The 19,489-nt window shown below is 44.7% G+C and overlaps 1 protein-coding gene across 2 annotated transcripts in view; it reads right to left on the bottom strand.

Annotated features, from left to right (window-relative positions):
* Positions 1-19,489, bottom strand: part of col27a1b (collagen, type XXVII, alpha 1b) — a 605,111-nt gene that overhangs the window by 498,534 nt on the left and 87,088 nt on the right. For both annotated transcript variants that reach the window (XM_078550110.1, XM_078550108.1), the window contains exon 4: positions 17,833-17,886. In XM_078550110.1, the coding sequence (XP_078406236.1) occupies positions 17,833-17,886 (54 nt within the window). The remainder of the gene's footprint in view (positions 1-17,832; positions 17,887-19,489) is intronic.

Genomic DNA, 19,489 nt, shown 5'->3' with positions numbered 1-19,489 from the left:
CAAAGATACATATGCAATCATAAGCCCCCACATCAATCCCTGCACAAGTGTGGCACTACAATGCTGCACAGTTCTGAAATATGCTATTCTTTATTCATGCAGGGGAGGTCAAGTGTCCTATCGAACAACAGCTTTCCCCTTTGAGTTTTGCAGGTACAATTATCACCAAGGCACATTTCTACAAACTCTCTCTATCTTGGGTCTGTCCTGATGGTGTAGTTTTCCAGAATTCCTTTTCAATTGACCAACCAATAACACCCTGGTTCATGATTTAGCCACTTCTGGGAAAGCGCTCAGCTCTTTAGCATCTCTGAGCTATTCACACAGCTTTCCAGGTTTTAGACCTTTTTAGCCAGCTCGCAGAGTACTTCCGAGAGCTTCTGTTTCTTTTTCTGCCAAACAGAAAAACCAGCCTCTTCCTGAAAGCGATTTGCTTCGTCTCCTCACAAGAATTCTGTGTCCATCTTCCTGTCTGCCTCTGCTGTCTCTTTGTGTCTGCATCTGTGCGTAAATCACCTTCATCCTTCAGCTCCTCTACTTCGTGTCTGCCAGCCACACTGCTTCTTTCATAACTTTCTTCCTGTTGGCGCTGCTTCCAGGTCAAGGGTTGTCAGGTCACGTGGACCACTTTTTCTTATTATCCAAGAAAATTACAACTGATCCCTTTATGATTGTTGCAAACTCTTAAAAGTCCTTTTCAAACATTCTTAAAAACAATTTCAGATTCCACAGACTTTTTAAAGAAATTACAAATTTACTGTACTATTTCCAGGTCAAAGGACATCACAAAAGAAACTAAAGAGCTAACATTTTATGACACTGTAGCACATCCGCGGGATATCCTAAAATGTAGCCATGCCAAAAATCTTTAAGGCCAGGGTTTCACGGTCGGCGAGCGGGGGGCCGGGGTCCGCTCGCCGACGCGTAAAATGACACGGGATGATGTCGGGCGGAACTCCCGACATCACCGCGCCCCATTTCAATTTTCAGGTAGGCGGGGGCTCAGCAGAATCAGCTGTCCGCCCGCTGACCTATCAATAGCCAAGTGAGGCCATTGACAAACTCATTAAAGTTTAAGGTTGGCGGGCAGGCCAAGAGCCCTGACGGGCATTAGAAAAAGCATGAAACCTCATATACGGGCAGGATGAGGCTTCATGTTGGTTTTAAAAAATGTAATAAAAGTGTCTTTGAAAGTGATTGATATGTCCCAACTCATGTGACAGTGTCACATGAGGGGACATGTCAGGGAGATTTTTTTTTTCTATTTTTAAGATTTTTCAATGTGGAGCCGATCTCCCTGAGGCAGCACTTAGCCTCAGGGTGATGAGTGTGCTCTTTCATGCGCATGTGTGAAAGAGCACACTCTCGGCTCAGGGAATCCCCCCCCTGCCCGCACAGGGAGCGCATATCGCTTCCTGGCGGACGTCACGCTGAGTGGGCCTTAATTGGCCCACCCACATAAAATAGCGGCGCACCCCCCCAATTGGGGGTGCCGATCGGAGGCATGCCTCCATGTGCCCGCTCCGAAACATCCCCCACAACAGGGGGGGGGAAATTCTGCCCTAAGTGCAGCCATGTTGTTATGTAGGTAAATACAAAGCCAAATAGCCCAGCTAACAGCATATTGAACTAACTATTGATGATCAAGAGAGGAATGTCCTGACGCTGGTGAGCTCCCGGTTCATCTTCAAATAAGTTGTAAGTGGCAGGGGTCTTCTACATCCAGATGGACAACTAGAACAGACATATGAGCCTTTGGTTTAATGTCTCATCCAATAGCACCTCCAAAGTTGCAGCAGTGGACAGGATTGTCAGCCTGGGTTATGTTCTTGAATCCTCGCGTGGGACTTGAATCTATGGACGGAACTTTACGGCCCCTCCCGCTGGCGGCATTTTCCAGTCCTGCCGAAGTCAATGGACTTTTGAGCGGCTCACCGCATTTTCCAGCCCACCCCCGTCATGATGACGCCGTAAAATTCTGCTCCATGACTTTCTGATCCAATCAAGAGTGCTATCAACTGAGTAAAAGAGGCTTTTATACAATTTTTCATTTTTACTGGTTGAAATTGAACCAAACCAGTGTGAGTTAACAAAGGGTTACTGTTCATTTAACACTAAAGTTTTTCACATTTTAATCTACTCCCACTTGCCGACTGGACACCCAACAGAACACAAGAACATTTTCATTCACTATTTTCTTTGGTAAAAATGTTTAAATGCTTGACAAATAGCCAAGCCAACCCCTTTAAATATTTATACATTAAAAACTGCTAAACCTGCGCCTATTTTCCTTCTGACTAGGCGTTATTTATGCAGTGGGAAAGGCTATCATGCAACCAATCCTTTATTTTCTAAATCAATGCTTCGAAACTTTCAAAATAAAATTTCCAATTGCAGCCAAGGCAATAATCATGTGAAATAAGCCCTTCCACAACTTATATGGTCAAAGGAAGTATTCCTTTTTCTCTCTTGATCATGCTGGTAACTAGAACTTCCACATTTGCTATAATATGAATCAGATGCAATCCAATTCACATCAACTTCAGAACAACTTTACCTACTACACAACAGCGATTTTGACCATCTTGGTGAACAACCATGTGGCAATGTTAGCTCCAGCTATTGCAAAAGTGCTTCTAGCTAAAATCCCACATTCTTTCAATCAGCATTATTCAAAAAGTCACCACAGATGTTTCATTATTGGCAACAAACGGTCCTGATTCACCATCCCCAATGGTGGATGTATCTTTTTTGTGTATCTCGTTCATAGAATGAATTGAATCAACATGATTCAGCTCGAGCTTTAATGTTGTCTATTAAAACCTGGAGCCAACTGAATCCCAGCAACATCCCATAGGAATGACATTTCTCCAGAAGCACTAGGTTATAGGGCTAATACAAGTTCTCTAATTTTCTTCATTCCTCTGAAAGTGCTAATTCTAGAAAAGATCTGACTGGAACAGGGACCAGCAGCACTCTATTCTTCAACTAGGTGGCCTTTCTTTACTCCCAAGTCTGATAGTGAATGGCAAAAGACGTGGAGAGAATCACAGCCTGGTTCGATTATGCCCTCACCTTTGAAGATTTCTCTCTCATGCCATTAACCTGCTCGTTGTTGCTCGGTTTGGGTTAGCTCAGGACTACCAGCCTGCTGACCTCATTACAGCCTAGCTCCAAACACGGAAAAAAGAGCTGAATTCTAGAGATGAGTTGAGAGTGACTGCCCTTGACATCAAGGCAGCATTTGACTGAATGTGCCATCAAGGAGCCCTGGCAAAATTGAAGTCCATGGGAATCAGCAGGAAAACTCTCCACTGGTTGGAGTCATACCTAGTACAAAGGAAGATAGTTGTGGTTGTTGGAGGCCAAACATCTCAGTCCCAGGGCATCGCTGCAGGAGTTCCTCAGGGTAGTGTCCTAGGCCCAACCATCTTCAGCTGCTTCACCAATGACCTTCCCTCCATCATAAGGTCAGAAGTGGGGATGTTCGCTGATGATTCCACAATGTTCAACACCATTTACAACTCCTCAGATACTGAAGCAGTCCATGTCCAAATGCAGCAAGACCTGGACATCATTCAGGCTTGGGCTGGCAATTGATAAGTACATTTCCGCCACACAAGTGTCAGGCAATGACCATCTCCAACAAGAGAGAATCTAACCATCGTCCCTTGACATTCAATGACATTGCCATTGCTGAATCCCCCACTATCAACATCCTGGGGGGTTACCAGTGACCAGAAACTGAACTGGACCAGCCATATAAATAATGTGGCTACAAGAGCAAGTCAGAGGCTAGGAATTCTGCGGCAAGTAACTCATTTTCTGACTCTGCAAAGGCTGTCCACCATCTACAAGGTGCAAGTCAGGTGCATGATGGAATACTCCCTAGTTGCCTGGATGGGTATGTCTCCAACAAAACTCAAGAAACTGGACACATCCAGGACAAAGCAACCCATTTGATTGGTACTCCATCCACCAACCTAAAAATTCACTCCCTCTCCCACCAATGCACAGTGGCAGCAGTGTGTACTATATGCAAGATGCACATCAGCAACTCATCTTCTAAACCCATGACCTCTACCACCTAGAAGGCCAAAGGCAGCAGATGCATGGGAACACAAACACCTCCATGTTCCCCTCCAAGTCACACACCATCCTGACTTGGAAAAATGTCACCATTCATTCACTGTCGCTGGGTCAAAATCCTGGAACTCCCTCCCAAACAGCACTGTGGGTGTACCTACACCACATGGACTGCAGCAGTTCAGGAAGGTGGCTCACCACCTCCTTCTAAAGGGCAATTAAGGATAGACAACAAATGCTGGCCTAGCCAGCAATGCCCACATCCCATGAAAGAATAAAAAGAACATGAGTTGCCATGAAGTGGTGAGATATTGGTCCTTACTCGCAGTTCCTCACAAGGCAGCTCCTTTATCTTAAGTTGCCATCGTGGTGTACATGAATAAAATGCTTTCCTACTGAGCAAAAAATCAACAAACAAATGTCCCCACCTCTTTCATGCAGCTTTTAGCAACAATTTAGTCTGGTAATGACAAGAGACCTGGGGAAATTCAAAGTTTTTTTTAAAAATCAGCTTCTCTCTGTAACTATTATTTAATTTAGAAATCTGTGGTATTTGTTGCCCATCTCAGTAATTGGTCACATTCTATCATCAGAAAATACAACATCTTATGTCTGCCTTGTGGTTACTAGCTGTCCAACCTCTCAAGTTCCTAGGATCATTAGGGCACAGGGCGAAGCCATTCACACCCTTGGGTCCATACCAGCTCTCTGTAGAGCGATCCAACTAGTCCCAGATCCCCCACCTATTTCCATAATCCTGCAAGTTTATTTCCCTCAAATGCCCATTCAATTTTATTTTCAAATCACTCATTGTCTCCACTTCCACCGCCCTCGAAGGCCGTGCGTTCCAGGCCATTAGCACTCGCTGTGTAAAAGAAGTTCTCTCACATATTCCACCGTATCGCTTTCCCAATCCCTTAAACCTTAGTCCTTGTGTGATCAGTTAATGGGAACAGATTTTCTTTGACTCCCTTACCTAAACCTGTCATAAATTCTGAGATTAGCTGAGATTTCTCTACAGCTCAACACCTACAAGACTAAATTCATCTAATTCATGTATCACCCATGTTGCCCCTGATTTCGATCAAACATTCATTGTGCTGGTCTCCCCACCTCCATATTCCACAAACATCAGTTAAACCAAAATTCTAGAGCCCAAATCCACTCCTTGACAATATTCTGTACAACTATCAATCCATGATTAAAGTACATTAGATCCCTTTGCCCAGAAAGGTCAAACTTCACCCTCCCATTCAAGTCTCTTCACTATTTCATTCCATTCCATTTGGGCAATCACAAGATGGGCCATCTCAGTTTACACTGTTTTCTTGTCTGATGTTGGATTGCTACTTGTTGCATGCTCTGGAGTTTTGATCTCTCTGCTATTAAGCCCCTGCCCTTAAGCATTCTGTCTCAAGGTGGCTTAACCTTTCAACCTTTATTGCTTTTAAAGTCCTATCTTGTTGACCTGCTTTCTGTCTCCTGACCCTTAAATCCCTCGACTTCCTGACTAGTGCCTACCTAACCCCTTGATGTATATCTTCATAATGAGAGGTATAGAAATGTGTATGGTTGCAGTAGCACTTTTAAAATGTACTTCAAGAGTAATGCCTGGAAAATTACCTGGAAAAAAAATGCGGTCATCTATTTAGTTTGTAAAATTCAGAATGGAAAGGTTCTGTAATTCCAAAAACAAACTCTCAATTCATTCCAGCAAAGAACAAACACTTATTTCTACTCATACTGTAGCGTGGGAAATTAGGCAGCACCAAGTCAGCTGAAAAGTGGTTTCCAATGCTATACTACCAGGATGAGCTCATCTCAAACTGCAGCAAGTTAGACAAAGAAAGTTACAATCGGGCTGAAGTTACTATTGAGCTTGTTCCGCTATGGCTCAGGTGTAGTGCATCCTGCCCTAAGTCAGAAGATCCTGGGCCAGAATTTTATCTTCGGCGTGCGGGCACGTGCCTGACACGCACAAGCACAACGTGACGCGTGATATTTCGTTCGGTGGGCACGCGCCGGAGTCAGCTGCGCGCCCGCTGATAATTGAAAGACCTACTAAGGCCATTAACGAGCTAATTAACTTCAAATTGACGCTGCCCGTCCAACCTAATGGTCGGCAGGCAGGCAAAAAGGCCAAGCGGCCTTTACATTTTTTGGGAAACCTCATCCACAAGCAGGAGGAGATTTTCTAAAGTTAATACAAATTAAATAAAAACTTTCTTTTGACATTAAAAACACATCCCATCTCATGTGACATGGTCACATGAGGGGACATGTTTCATTACATTTTTATTCTATTTATTAATTTTTTTAAAAAGCGCTTCAAGCTCACTGAGGTAGCTCCGTGCTTCAGGGAGATTGAAGGGCTCTTTCGCGCGCATGCTTGAACTGCGCACGAGGCCCGGCTCTCCCTCCTCCTCCCGCCCGGGTAGCGCTCAGCGCTGTTGCTCACATTCCATACAGGGGAGGGCCTTAATTGGCTCGCCCGCATATGAAATCGTGGTGTGGAGCCGATCAAAGGCGGTGGTTGGCTTCCCGACCGCCCCCTCCCACTCCCACCGAGCCCGCCCGACGAGGGAAAAATTCTGAACCAGGGCTTGTAAAACAAAGGGAGTGCGACTCTATCGTAGGTGCAGTCTTTCAGATGAGATGTTCAACCGAGGCCTGGATGAGTGGATGTAAAAGATTGGACGGCACTATTGCAAAGAGGAGCAAGGGAGCTCTTCATGATGTCCGGGTCAACATTTATCCTTCAATCAACATCACATAAACACATTATCTGATCATTATCACATTGCCATTTGTGGGAGCTTGCTGTGTGCAAATTGGCTGCTGTGTTTCCTACATTACAACAGTGGCTACACTTCAAAAGTACTTCATTGGCTGTAAAGTGCTTTGAAATATCCAGTGGTTGTGAAAACACAGCTGGATTGAAATATCCTCTTCTTCTGCTTATTCTTTTAAAATTTTTTTCTTACTTTTGCTTTCTGTCTCTTTTTCCTCTCTCTCTCTCTTAATCCACTCTCTATTTCTCTTTCTGCAACTAACTTCACTCTAATTTCTTCCTCTACTCTTAAATTTCACTGGTCATGGGGATGCACCTCAAAGCATGGTGTTCAGGTGATCCCAGATGTGCTATGTTGACATCGCTACACCATTATCAATTCACAATTCCAGCAATTTGTGGTGCAAATAAAGTGCAATCTGAAGGATGAGGAAAAAAGTCCTATTCACGTCACTCATAAGAATGTAAGAAAGAAGGGCTGGAGGAGGCCATTTAACCCTTCAACCCTGCTCCATCATTCAACAAGATCATGGCTGATCTTCTATATCAACTCCACCTTCCCACATTATCCCTATATCGCTTAATTCCCTTAGTGCCAAAAATCTATCAACCTCTGCCTTGGATATACTCAACGACTGAGCGCCCACAGCTTCCTGGGGTAGAGAATTCCAAAGATTCGTGACCCTTCAGTGAAGAAATTTCTCCTCATCTCAGTCCTAAATAGCTGACTCCTTATTCTGAGACTGTGGCCCTGTGTTCTAGGCACCCCAGTCAAGGGAAACAACCTTTCAGCATCTACCCTGTCATCAGTGGCAGCCTTTCATCAACATGAGGTGATAGACATGCAGCAAATCCATTGACAATGGGATGGTTGACATGGTGCATTTCTGCTGATGGGCTGAAGAGACCTATCAGTGAGAGATAGTTTCTGCCACCAGTGCTGCACATAAGGTGGTTATCAGGTGTTGTTGTGAGTTGCTGTTTTTGGTGCTGGCACCTGTTGTCAAACTGCTGTTGCCGCTGATCGTCATGGTGACGCACAGCGTCCCACAGGTAATGCTGCCATTTCAACTCAATTCAATTTCAATTCATTGTCCATGTGGAAATTAATTTCGGGTACATTGTCATTATTCACTTTTTTACAACGAGCCAATGAGAAGAAAGAAAATTACCCTATCACAGAGGTCTAATTTTAGTAAAATATGTTGCAAAATTCAGGGCTCCCATTGTCCACAGCACTCCAGGACAAACAGAGCGTGAATGTTGTGTAAACAAGATGTGTTGATTGGAAACTCAAGAGATCAAGCTCTTGAAGACATTCTAGTGTCTAGTGTCTGGACACTCGAGTGTCCTTGACATTGCACTCATTCCCCAGTAGATCAGGAACAATGATTTTTGACATCCCTGCCCCCACTTCAGACAAGACAGAAGTTTGAGAAGATATAATGATGGGAGGAGGCCATTCAGCCCCTCGAGCCCTGTTCCGCTCATTGCACTGCCCTACAGTGAGATCAGGGCTGATTACTACGTGATCACTAAGAGGCAGTGGCATAGTGGTATTATCACTAGACTCATGCTCCAGAGGCCTAGGGTAATGCTCTGGGGATGAGGGAGATGGTGGAAGTCGAATTCAATAAATGTATAATGATGACGACCATGAAACCATTGCCAACTGTCGTAAAAACTCAGATAAAAGTAAAATACTGCAGTTGCTGGAAATCTGAAACAAAAACAAAAATAGCTGGAAAAACTCAGCAGGTCTGACAGCATCTGCGGAGAGGAATACAGTTAACGTTTTGAGTCCATATGACTCTTCATCAGAACTTCATCAGACTCTTCTGATGAAGAATCATACGGATTCGAAATGTTTAACTGCATTCCTTTCCGCAGATGCTTTCAGACCTGCTGAGTTTTTCCAGCTACTTTTGTTTTTGTGTCGTTAAAAACTCATCTGGTTCACTAATGTCCTTTAGGGAAGGAAATCTGCTGCCCTTACCTGGTCTGGGCTACATGTGGCTCTAGACTCACAGCAATGTGGTTGACTCTTAAATGCCCTCTGAACAATGGGCAATAAATGCTGGCCTATCTAGTGACACCCACATGAACAAATTTTTAAAAATTCTATCCACCTGCCTTGACTCCAAATCCTCCATAACCATCCAGCACCGATATTTTTTTTCAGTGAAATTTGAACTTAATCTGCAATGACATCTATATGCAGACTACTTAAATATAGAAAAATATAGCGACAACTATTTGAATGTGCTCAATCCCTCATTAATAGCTGGCTTTCTGATAGATTCGGAAACTCATAACTGGAGTTCCCAAACTTTTTTGGCAATTGGAAAGTGCAGTGTGCCTTGGATGACTGTTTTGTGGTGCATTCCACTGCTAATTTGGGGTTTTGTTAAAGTTCTAGTAAAAGATTTGGAACTCTGATATGGCTCTCGGTTGAAGGGACAGAATAGAAAAAAATTGAACAGTCAACTCTGGGACCATTTAGCATTATTCTCAGTCACTTTCCTTTCTCACTAGGTGATCTTTGCGTTTTATATGTTACGCTTTTTATTGAGCTAAATATCTGTTCACAGATTAAACGTGTGCTTCTCATTGCTTTTTCTACCTGTATTCATTTGTACACCATTAATGCCAAAGCTGAATACTGATCTTTGACACTGACTTGGGTGGCCCTGAGTGGCTACTCGTTGCTGGCATTTTGATCTAATGATCTCAGGAACAAACTGATATGACATTGGCGAGTGATTGTATAAAAGGTAAACTAATTGGGCAGGATTTTTACCTCGTCAGGCGGGCCCAGGAGATGCTGCGAAACTGACTGCCGCCCGCGATCGGGCCCTGACTGTGATTTCACACTGGCTGGCCAATTAACAGCCAGCCAGCGAGAAAGGCGCGTACAGAGCCTCAGCGCTACCGGGGTGGGGGTGGAGCATGAGCGTTGAAGCGTGCGCACGCGCGGCGGGATGCGCTCAGTGAAAGCTCCCCGAAGGCACAGAACTGCCCCAGGAAGCTGAAGATTTTTAACATTACAAATAAAGAGCTAAAAAAAATAAGGAAAACACGTCCCCTCATGTGACACTGTCACATGAGCGGGGAATGTTAAAAATGAGTTTTAAAAGCTTTTTTTTAAATCACTGGTCGAAACCCCATCCCACCCGTGGATGAGGTTTCGCAAAAAATGCAAAGGCCGCTTGGCCTATTCGCCCGCCCGCCAACCGACCGGTTGGACGGACAGTGGAAAATTCCATTTGATTCATTGATTAAGGGCCTTAAGAGGCTTCTTTGCTGTCGGCGGGCACGCTGCCGCTTCTCGCACGTACCCGCTGGGCGAAATATCACGAAGGGGGTGCGCGATGACATCGGGACACTCGCACTATTTCACTCTTGTTCGGGTTGGACGCATGCCCACCCGACAAGGGAAAAAAACTTGCCCATTGCTTTATATAATCGTATTTCTATTGTAAGTATCTGAGTATTAATTTTTTTGTGATGTACCATTGGGTCTTGTTTTCTGTTGTTATATTTGTTACATGATAACAGCTGCAAGCTCAAATAGGAAGCTATGTATAAAATCATCATAGAAACTATTGGGCAAATCGTACGATTTAGTGTCCCTGCCATGGAGATACAATACTTTTGAAATGCACTTAAAAATCTGTGCACTACTCGCTGCCTAAAACTTCCCACGTGCCCCATGAAGTTCTGCACTGGGAATACTACCTGAGAAAAATGTGCCCCAGAAAACCCACACTTCCCCACTGAGAAAGGTCCACCTCCCAGTCTCTTGAGTTCAGCGGCTACGGAAAGTTTATAATATTTCAACAAAACCAGTACCTCGCATGATCCAAAATTCACTGGGCAGGATTTTTCGCTTGGCATGCGGGCGCGCGCCCCCCCGGCACGTTCGAGCGTCAAATAGCGCGCGATGACGTTGGGCGAGCGTTCCGACGTCATCGCGCACTTGTGCGATATTTCAGTCGGCAGGCGCAACATTGAACTCAGAAGCGCGCCGCTGGCAATTAAGAGGGCTGTTAAGCCTGTTAACGGTGCGATTAGCCGGGATTTTTTACTGCCCGTCCAACATTACGGTTGGCGGGAGGGCGAATCGGCCAGGCGGCCTTTGCATTTTTCAGGCAACTTCACCCAAGGGTGGGATGAGGTCTCCGATATTAATTTAAAAAAAAATAAAAATGTTTGGGCAGAGTTTTCATCATCCATATGTTCCGGTGACTGATTCTGATGCATGGGCATTTTTTTCCTGGTTTTTAAAATCTTTTATTTTTTTTTGCATTTGAATTCTTCAGCTCCCTGAGGCAGCTCTCTACCTTCATGGAACTTTAATTCCGTGCTCACCCCACGCCCGCGCTGACTTCAGCGCTCGCCCTCCTCCCGGCCCTCAACCCAGGCAACGTTGTTCTCCGTACGCGATTGCCCCTCGACCACGCCTGCCAGCCAAGCTGAAACTTCAGGCCACTGAGTATCATTTCAATCCAACTTCCCTCAGAACAACCTGCATGACAATTATACAAAAATTGTAAAGGGTCAGTTGTCTGCACTGCCCTCTAATCACTGACTCCTGTTTACGTCAGCTGAGCAAATATACAAACCACTACAGCAAATAAATGATTCACTCTTACAAGAGCTAAAGAAGGGTTCAGTACCAGCTTTGCTGCAAGTAAGCAGATTTCACTGGGCCTGAAAATCAGACAGTTTCTTTCAGGAAAATGGACAAAACCACAGAAAAGAACGTGTTTAAAACGTGCCCGGCTTCAGAACGTGATTGTCAGTAGCAATAAAAACGAGGTGATGGTGGATGTGCCGGCAACAACACTCTTTTAACACTTCTCAGGCAGCTCACGAGCTCATCATGCTGCAGAACCAGCAGGGAATTTGCTAATCCGGATGTGGAGTAAGGAATATTACAAAATCGCATCACCTCACGTTTTACCAACAGGATCATGGTCGACTATTTTATTGGCAGCTGTGACGGGATTTTCAGAGTGGGTGATGTCACAAATATGTGAAAGAGACATAGTAATAGGTGGAGGCCATTCAGCCTCTCAAACCTGTTCCACCATTTAAAGAGACCATGGCTGATATGTGACCAAACTCCAGTTACCCAGCTTTGTCCCATACGCTTTAATACCTTTGGATAATAAAAATCTATCAAAGATTTAAAATTGACAATTAACCTATCAGCATTTGCTGATGGCGGAAGACTTCTACTAACCTTTGTGTTTAGAAGTATTTCCTAATTTCATTCCTGAAAGATCTGGCTTTAATTTTATACTACCTCCCCTAGTCCTAGATTCCCCAGCCTGCAGAAATGGCTTCTCTCCGTCCACCCTATTTGTTCCCATCAACATCTTGAAAATTTCAGTCAATTTTTTAAAAATTCTTTCACGGGACGTGGGCGTTGTTGACTAGGCCAGCATTTCTTGCCCATCCCTAATTGCCCCTTGAGAAGGTGGTGGTGAGCTGCCTTCTTGAACCACTGCAGGCCATGTGGTGTCGGTACACCCACAGTGCTGTTAGGGAGGGAGTTCCAGGATTTTGACCCAGCGACAGTGAAGGAACGACGATATATTTCCAAGTCAGGATGGTGAGTGGCTTGGAGGGGGATTTGCAAGTGGTGGTGTTCACATGCATCTGGTGGTGGAGGTCGTGGGTTTGAAAAGTGCAGTCATCAGAAAACATCCCGACTTCTGACCTTAGGTCATTGATCAAGCAACTGAAGATGGTTGGGCCTAGGACACTGCCCTGAGGAACTCCTGCAGTGATGTCCTGGAACTGAGATGATTCAACTCCAACCACTACAACCATCTTCGTTTGTGCTGGGTATGGCTCCAACCAGCAGAGAGTTTCCCCCCCCCGATTCCCACTGACACCAGTCTTGCTAGGGCTCCTTGATGCCACACTCTGTCAAATGTTACCTTGATGTCAAGGTCAGTCACTCTCGCCTCACCTCTTGAGTTCAGCTCTTTTGTCCATGTTGGGACCGAAGCTGTAATGAGGTTAAGAGCTGATTGGTCCTGGTTGAATCCAAAATGAGATTCAATGAACAGGTTATTGCTGTATAAGTGCTGCTTGACAGTACTGTTGATGATCCTTTCCATCACTTTGCTGATGATCGAGCTTAGACTGATGAGGCGGTAATTGACCAAGTTGGGTTTGTCCTGCTTTTTGTGGACAGGACTTGGCTGGGCAATTTACCACATTGCTAGGTGGATACCAGTGTTGTAGCTTGTAAATCATGCCATAACCTTCCAAATTCTAGGAAATGCAATCAACGCCCCCCTAACGTCCCTTTGCTGTACGCTGCCGGCTTGTTGCACTGCACGGCTCTTTTATGATTTACACGTGGCCGTGCCTGTTGCTCACCACAAAGGGAATGCTGCTTCTGCGTGGCTGTGCATGGCACATTCCCGATTACAGCGTGGCTGCGGACTCCTGCAGCTTAGAGAGAACATTGAATACAACCTTAGTTTGTATAATTGGAGTCCAGGTATCATTCTGATAAACGTACGCTGCAACCCCTCCAAGGCAAACAAAAGAGTATGTGACAGAGATAGAGGACACTGCATCAACCTCAAAAAGGGGTTTCACAAGAGAGAGAGAGGTAAACAGCAAAGATTGCTGCTGGATTTTTTTCCCACCATCAATCATTTCCTTAAATTCCTGTCCCCTCTATTCTCATCTTCAATAACTGAAGGAGCTCATGAAGATTGAGGCTCATCCCCTTCCCCTTCCCCACCAAGCCAAACTCCCCCCAGGTTTCTTCTTGCCCGAGCCCTGAACACACACACCTCTCTCTAATTTCTCCCCTAATTCCCCCCACGCTGTCACACAGCTCACCGTGTCTGTGAAAACATTTTGCTCTCTTGTCCTCATTTCCACTAAACTGCCGACTGCCCAACTTCCCTTTGTCTCCTCCATATTAACTAATACTGTAAATGGCTCCTTCTCCTCAGGTCTGACGCCCCTCCCTTGCACAGCTGGCATCATCGCCCTCCTCATCAAAGGGCGAGAGATGGTGCAGGGTGCATGTTCAGAGTGTCAAGGGTGCCTACTGACTCGCATGGGTAAACTAATCCCTGTGACCCTGCTTCGAGATGGAGGTTGGTACAACAGCAGGGACTACACAGTGTCATTTACCTTACTGCACATGCAGCGGGAGGCTTTTCACCTAATATGGTGGAGTGTAACACATAGGGCAGAATTTTGCCCTCGTCGGGAGGGCACAATGGGCAACCCTGGGAGCAGCCACAAAACCAGCTGCCGCCTGCGATCGGGTCCCCACCGCAATTTCACGCTGGCCGGCCAATTAACTGCCTCAGGGAGCTGAAGATTTTTAACCCTTAAAATAAAGATGCTTAAAATAATGAAAACATGTCCCCTCGGGTGACTCTGTTAAATAGGAGCATTAAAAGTTTTTACTTTTTTGAATCCCGCCCATGGATGAGGTTTCGCAAAAACTGCAAAAGCCGCCTGGCCTATTCGCCTGCCTGCCCACCAAACGGTTGGACAGGCAGCGGAAAATTCTCATCAATTAATTGATTAAGGGCCTTAATAGGCCGCTTAATTGTTGGCGGGCGCGCGCAAGAGTCGGTAGCACGCCCGCCGACCGAAATATCGCGCGGCTGTGTGATGATGTCAGGACGCTCGTCCAATGTCATCGCGCGACCTTTATGCTCGCTCGGGTTGGGCGCACACCTGCTCGACGAGAGGAAAATTCTGCCCATAGTCCCTGTATTGACACCTCCCACACAGTGATGTCAGCAGTTATCTGAGCTGCATTAGGGTTAGGGAGCGTTATTCGTGCAGCAGGGGGGTATGTTCCTCTCTCGTGTTTATATGCTCACTTTGAGTTTGGTTCCACTTGCGTCTGCCACTTTTTTCAGTTCATGCTCTTTATTGGTGTCCGCCTAGGTTTTTCTTGCCATTATCCAGTCTGGCCATTCCAAGAGGTTATAGGAGGGTGTGAGGTGTAGCCTAATCAGCTGTGGGAGATGGTGGTGTAATGGTAAAGTCAGTGAAGCCAGAGGCCCAGGCTAATGTTCTGGGGCCATAGGTTCAAATCCCACTGTGGCAGTTGATGGAATTTAAATTCAGTCAATAAGTTTGGAATATAAATATAGGAGCTAAATCATTGATTGTTGTAAAGACTTACTGATGAGTTCCAATGAGGGCCAATTTTCCCCTTGTGTGTAGTCAGGGACCATTCAGCCCCCTTTAGGGAAAGAAATCTGCTATCTTGGTCTGGCCTACATGGGACTCTAGACCCACAGTTGCTCTCTGAAATGGCCAGCAAACCATTCAATTCAAGTGGCAATTAGGGATGGGTAACAATGCCCACACCCCAGGAAAGAACAAAAAAAAAACTTTGAAAGCAGTGTATTTGGATTGAGAGAGCAGTCACATCTTGAGTTTAGGGTTAGAGTGTGCGATGTAGGCAGATTCAATTGTGGCTCTCAAAAGAGGGGAATTGGAAAAGGTCCTGAAAATAAAAGCATTTGCAGGGTTCTGGGGAAAGGGTAGGGTAGGACTAGTTGAGTTGCTCTTACAGAGTGCTGGCATGCATTCGATGGGCCAACTGCGCTCCTTCTGTGCTGCAACCATTCAATGATCCGCTACATGAGGAGACTAGAAATGAGAAGGTTTGTCCTATGCTCTGTACCCAAGTTAGATTGTAGTTCGGTATTTCACTGGTAATTTGCTCATGTTTTCTTATGTCTACTTTGATTAATTTTATACGTTGGACAATTGCCCAGCTCTCACTTGTATTTGTCTAAACTTTATATATTGCAGTAAGTACACATTTTTCCTCAGTTACTTACGATGCTATTTTCACAATTTTACGTACACCCCACTATTACATCAGTTTTGATAAAATCTACAGTTCATTTGCAAATCACAGTGCCTGCCTTGGCAAGCTGGAGGGTAAACAAATGAGTTAAGACCACATGCAGGTACAATGGGCTTAATTTATGTTCCAACGCCTGCACCAACTTATTTCTTTCCATAACCTGCTGGAACAAATAGGTTTGCTGTGCAGGAAGATGCGGCATTGCACATTTAAACGAGCATTGTCTTCAGGGAAAAGCATGTCGCAAGCCTGAATTAGGGAAAGGGGTCTGGTTATTTTTGTCAAGTGACGTTACACAAAAGGGCCAATTTTCCCCTCGTGTGTAGTCAGGGACCATTCGGTTCCTGGGCACAAAGCAGCTGTAAAATGGGTGTGATTACAAGTAGGCTTTGCTGCACCTGTCTTTCAGGCATAAAATGGGTGCACAAGTAGGGCTTCCAACTGTGATTAAATGTATTCCTGAAGGTTTCATCACATGAATTGCCCCCGCATTCTTTCCATTATTCAGCCCGTACATCCATCCTTGAGATGCACTGTCTTCCTCCGCCAATTAGAAAGCAAAAAGACCCAGTCGGCCGATGCTTGACTGTCAGTCAGCCAAACAGCCTTTCCTCCCACACCCCTCTCCCACCAGCAGCAACCCCCTCCCCATTTTCAATATTTTTATATCTGGTAAAAATAAACGTTCAAAGTAAATGACAAAAACAATCTTTTACAATGTCCTTATTGACTTTTCTCCAGGGTTGCCCAGAGCTGTGCCCTGGAGATTGATCAACAATTCCTGGTGATTCCAGGCCATTCTTGGAGGGTTGGCAGCCTATGTACAAGCTCCAATTTCAGGAAACAACATTCTGTGCCCAAGGATGCTCGTAGAAACAATATTCAGTTAGGCCATATCAGGTAGTTGCCTAAAACAGGTGCTGGGAGAGGGGTTTGCATATGCTAATCAGGGGCCTAGTGAATCCTCAGGGAAATTGGGTTGCGCTGAACACTAACAGGCATAAGGCCTGCTCCCCTCCAGTTTTCTAGGTGTGGATGTGGCCTACCCACCAAAAATGTAGGTTTAGTTTTCTTTTTATGTTCACGTGGTGTCAGGGCTACATGCGTGATTGGGCTGCCCCTGTTGTTCTCCTCTCCTTCACCCCTCCTGGTACTGACTACGGGACAGGCATAGCCTAAAATTCGCTTCCAAGATGGAGGAGCTGTCTGTGGAGGCCTGGCAGAAGCTGACTGAAATGAGGCCCAAGGCCCCAATTTCGACCACCTGAAAATGGATCCAGACAAATATTTGCCCTATTACGCCTTGTCTCTGCTCCCTTTATGTTTCGCTGGAATGAGGATTCTCCAAAAGACCGGGAAGTTACACCCTGAAGAGGAGAGGAAGGAGGATGGGGAGTGAAACACAGCCCACTGTTTCATTTCCCTGCAGAAATATTGGGCAGGCACCCATGTCCCAGGAAAGAATAAGGCCTTACCTCCATTTGTATTGGAATTTCTGCCTACTTCCCATGCACCAAGGAGAATTTGAAGTCTTACGTATGGTGACGATACAAATTGCCCAGGCATGTGTGCATACAAACAAGGAGGGGCACTGAGCAGTTGCCATCCTGGTCTTTGAGATACCTTTATCAGCACAACTTCTGGTTGCCATTGACCTCCTGAAATCTTTTGATTTGTCTTCATATTGAAAGACAATTAGGAAAAGTGGCATTCAAGGCTTAAATGGAGAACAAGGACAATAAGAGAATTTGCAGATATATTAAGTTTTAGGTGCCATCTGTGGAGTTATCACCATTTTATTCATTGCCTATTCACTGGATCTGTTAAGTTGATTTTTTTATTGGGAGTATTTTGACATCAGAACAATCATGAATATGAACATAAACTCAGGATTAAGGCGATGAATTAATTTTAGTTACCAGGTAAAGTTTCAGTACCGAGGCTACTACTACAACATTGATGCTGACTTTAAATGGCTGTTTTCACTGTTTTATGCTCTTGAAAGGGGTTGATACTCAAACCAACACTTCTGAGGAGTTAAACTTTAGAATAAAGAAATTCAAGCACTTACCCGAGGTCCTCTTTTTCCAGCCAAGCCCGGTAGTCCTGGAGGGCCAGGGGCACCCTGCGCAGAAATAATTAATATATATTAAAGTATTATATAGTCATTATTCTATCTTTCAGTACAGCAATTAGTTACTAATCCTGCTTGAGGTGAGGGAGTTCATGGATTATTTGTCAGAATATCAGTAATATTTTCCACAGAGAGTTAAGAATTTTCAGAAAATGACACAGACTTGACAAGGTCACCTCTTAATGAGGGTGTTAATTATGACACAGTAATCTCCATGCTGAGCAAAAAGATTTAGAAAGCACAGTGATGATCTGGCTGTTTTTGCAAGTCACCGTTGCTGATTGATTTTGGGCAGGTTCACCCTCAGAAACCTTGGCCGCTCCACTTTGGTGGAAATCTTTTGCGAGCTGGTTTTTCACAGGAAGCGTTGGCGAGATCCTGTTCATGGTTCTATAACAGCACAGCACCCACCTCATAACTACGGGCTTAAACCGGACAGACTGATCAATAAACCCACATTTTCCCATGTGATTCCCTGATTACATCCAAATGGCTACACTAGGATTCTGCTCCAAGACAAACAGGAGTGTGCTATTGGCAGCCAACTTTCGGGCTTATTTCTACAAAAGGAGAAATGAGGGCATGAAGCAGCTGCTTTATCCTGGATGGCGTTGAACTTCTTCAGTGTTGTTGGATCTGCGCTCATCCAGGCAAGAGGAGAGTATTCCGCCACACTCCTGATTTGTGTCTTTGGGGTGTAGGGAGGTTGAGATTCCCACCCAACATAACAATGAATGATGAAGTTTGTCATGATCTAGGATTGAAAAGTATCAGAGACCAGATGTCTCCACGGCTGCCACCATGTTCTGAGATGGGCCCTTCTACCTTAGACCCTAGGCGTAGGACTTGGATCTTAGACAGGCTGTAGACATACTCTGGTATCTGCTTAACACTTGTTTATTAGTAATATATCTAAACAGGTTAGAGTAGGTACGTAGCTCCTAGGCATGGTTTCAACATCCCTCTCAGGATGACTGACTGCTGTCAGTGATACATCATTATCCACATCATACATTAGCCTATTCCATCTGTTAATCCTTTATACGACACTTGAAGGCAAAGTGGGAAGATCTTAAGCAAAATGACTGGGAGGTTTCTTCAACAACACTCCAGTACATTATAAGTGGAATTAAAGACATACAAGATAATTACATATGTGGATTAGCTTTTGTACAATATACATGCATCAGCCTAATGCATAGTAATAACCTGGACTTGAGCATACAGGTCATCATTTCAAAGTCTGCAGATGACACAAAGCTCAGCAATGTATTAAACAGTGAGGAGGAAAGTAAGAGAATTCAGGAGGACACAGACAGACTGGTGAAATGGGAAGACATATGGCAGATTAAATTTCATTCAGAGGAGTCTGAAGTGATGCATTTCAATAGGAAGAATAAGGAAAGGCAATATGAACTAAATGGTTTAAAGTGAGTGTGGGAACAAAGAGACCTGAGACTGTATGCACACAAATCTTCAAAGGTGCCAGGAGAAGCCTGTTTTACAAGCATATTAGCTTTATTAATAGAGGAACAGAGTACAAAATCAAGAATGTTATGCTAAACCTTTATTAGACCTTGGTTAGGTCATAGAT

The sequence above is a fragment of the Cetorhinus maximus genome, chromosome 10, assembly GCF_964194155.1.
Source record: "Cetorhinus maximus chromosome 10, sCetMax3.hap1.1, whole genome shotgun sequence".
NCBI classification, from domain to species: domain Eukaryota; kingdom Metazoa; phylum Chordata; class Chondrichthyes; order Lamniformes; family Cetorhinidae; genus Cetorhinus; species Cetorhinus maximus.
The sequence above is the reverse complement of the archived record's forward strand: the minus strand, read 5'-3'. Positions and strand labels throughout refer to the sequence as shown.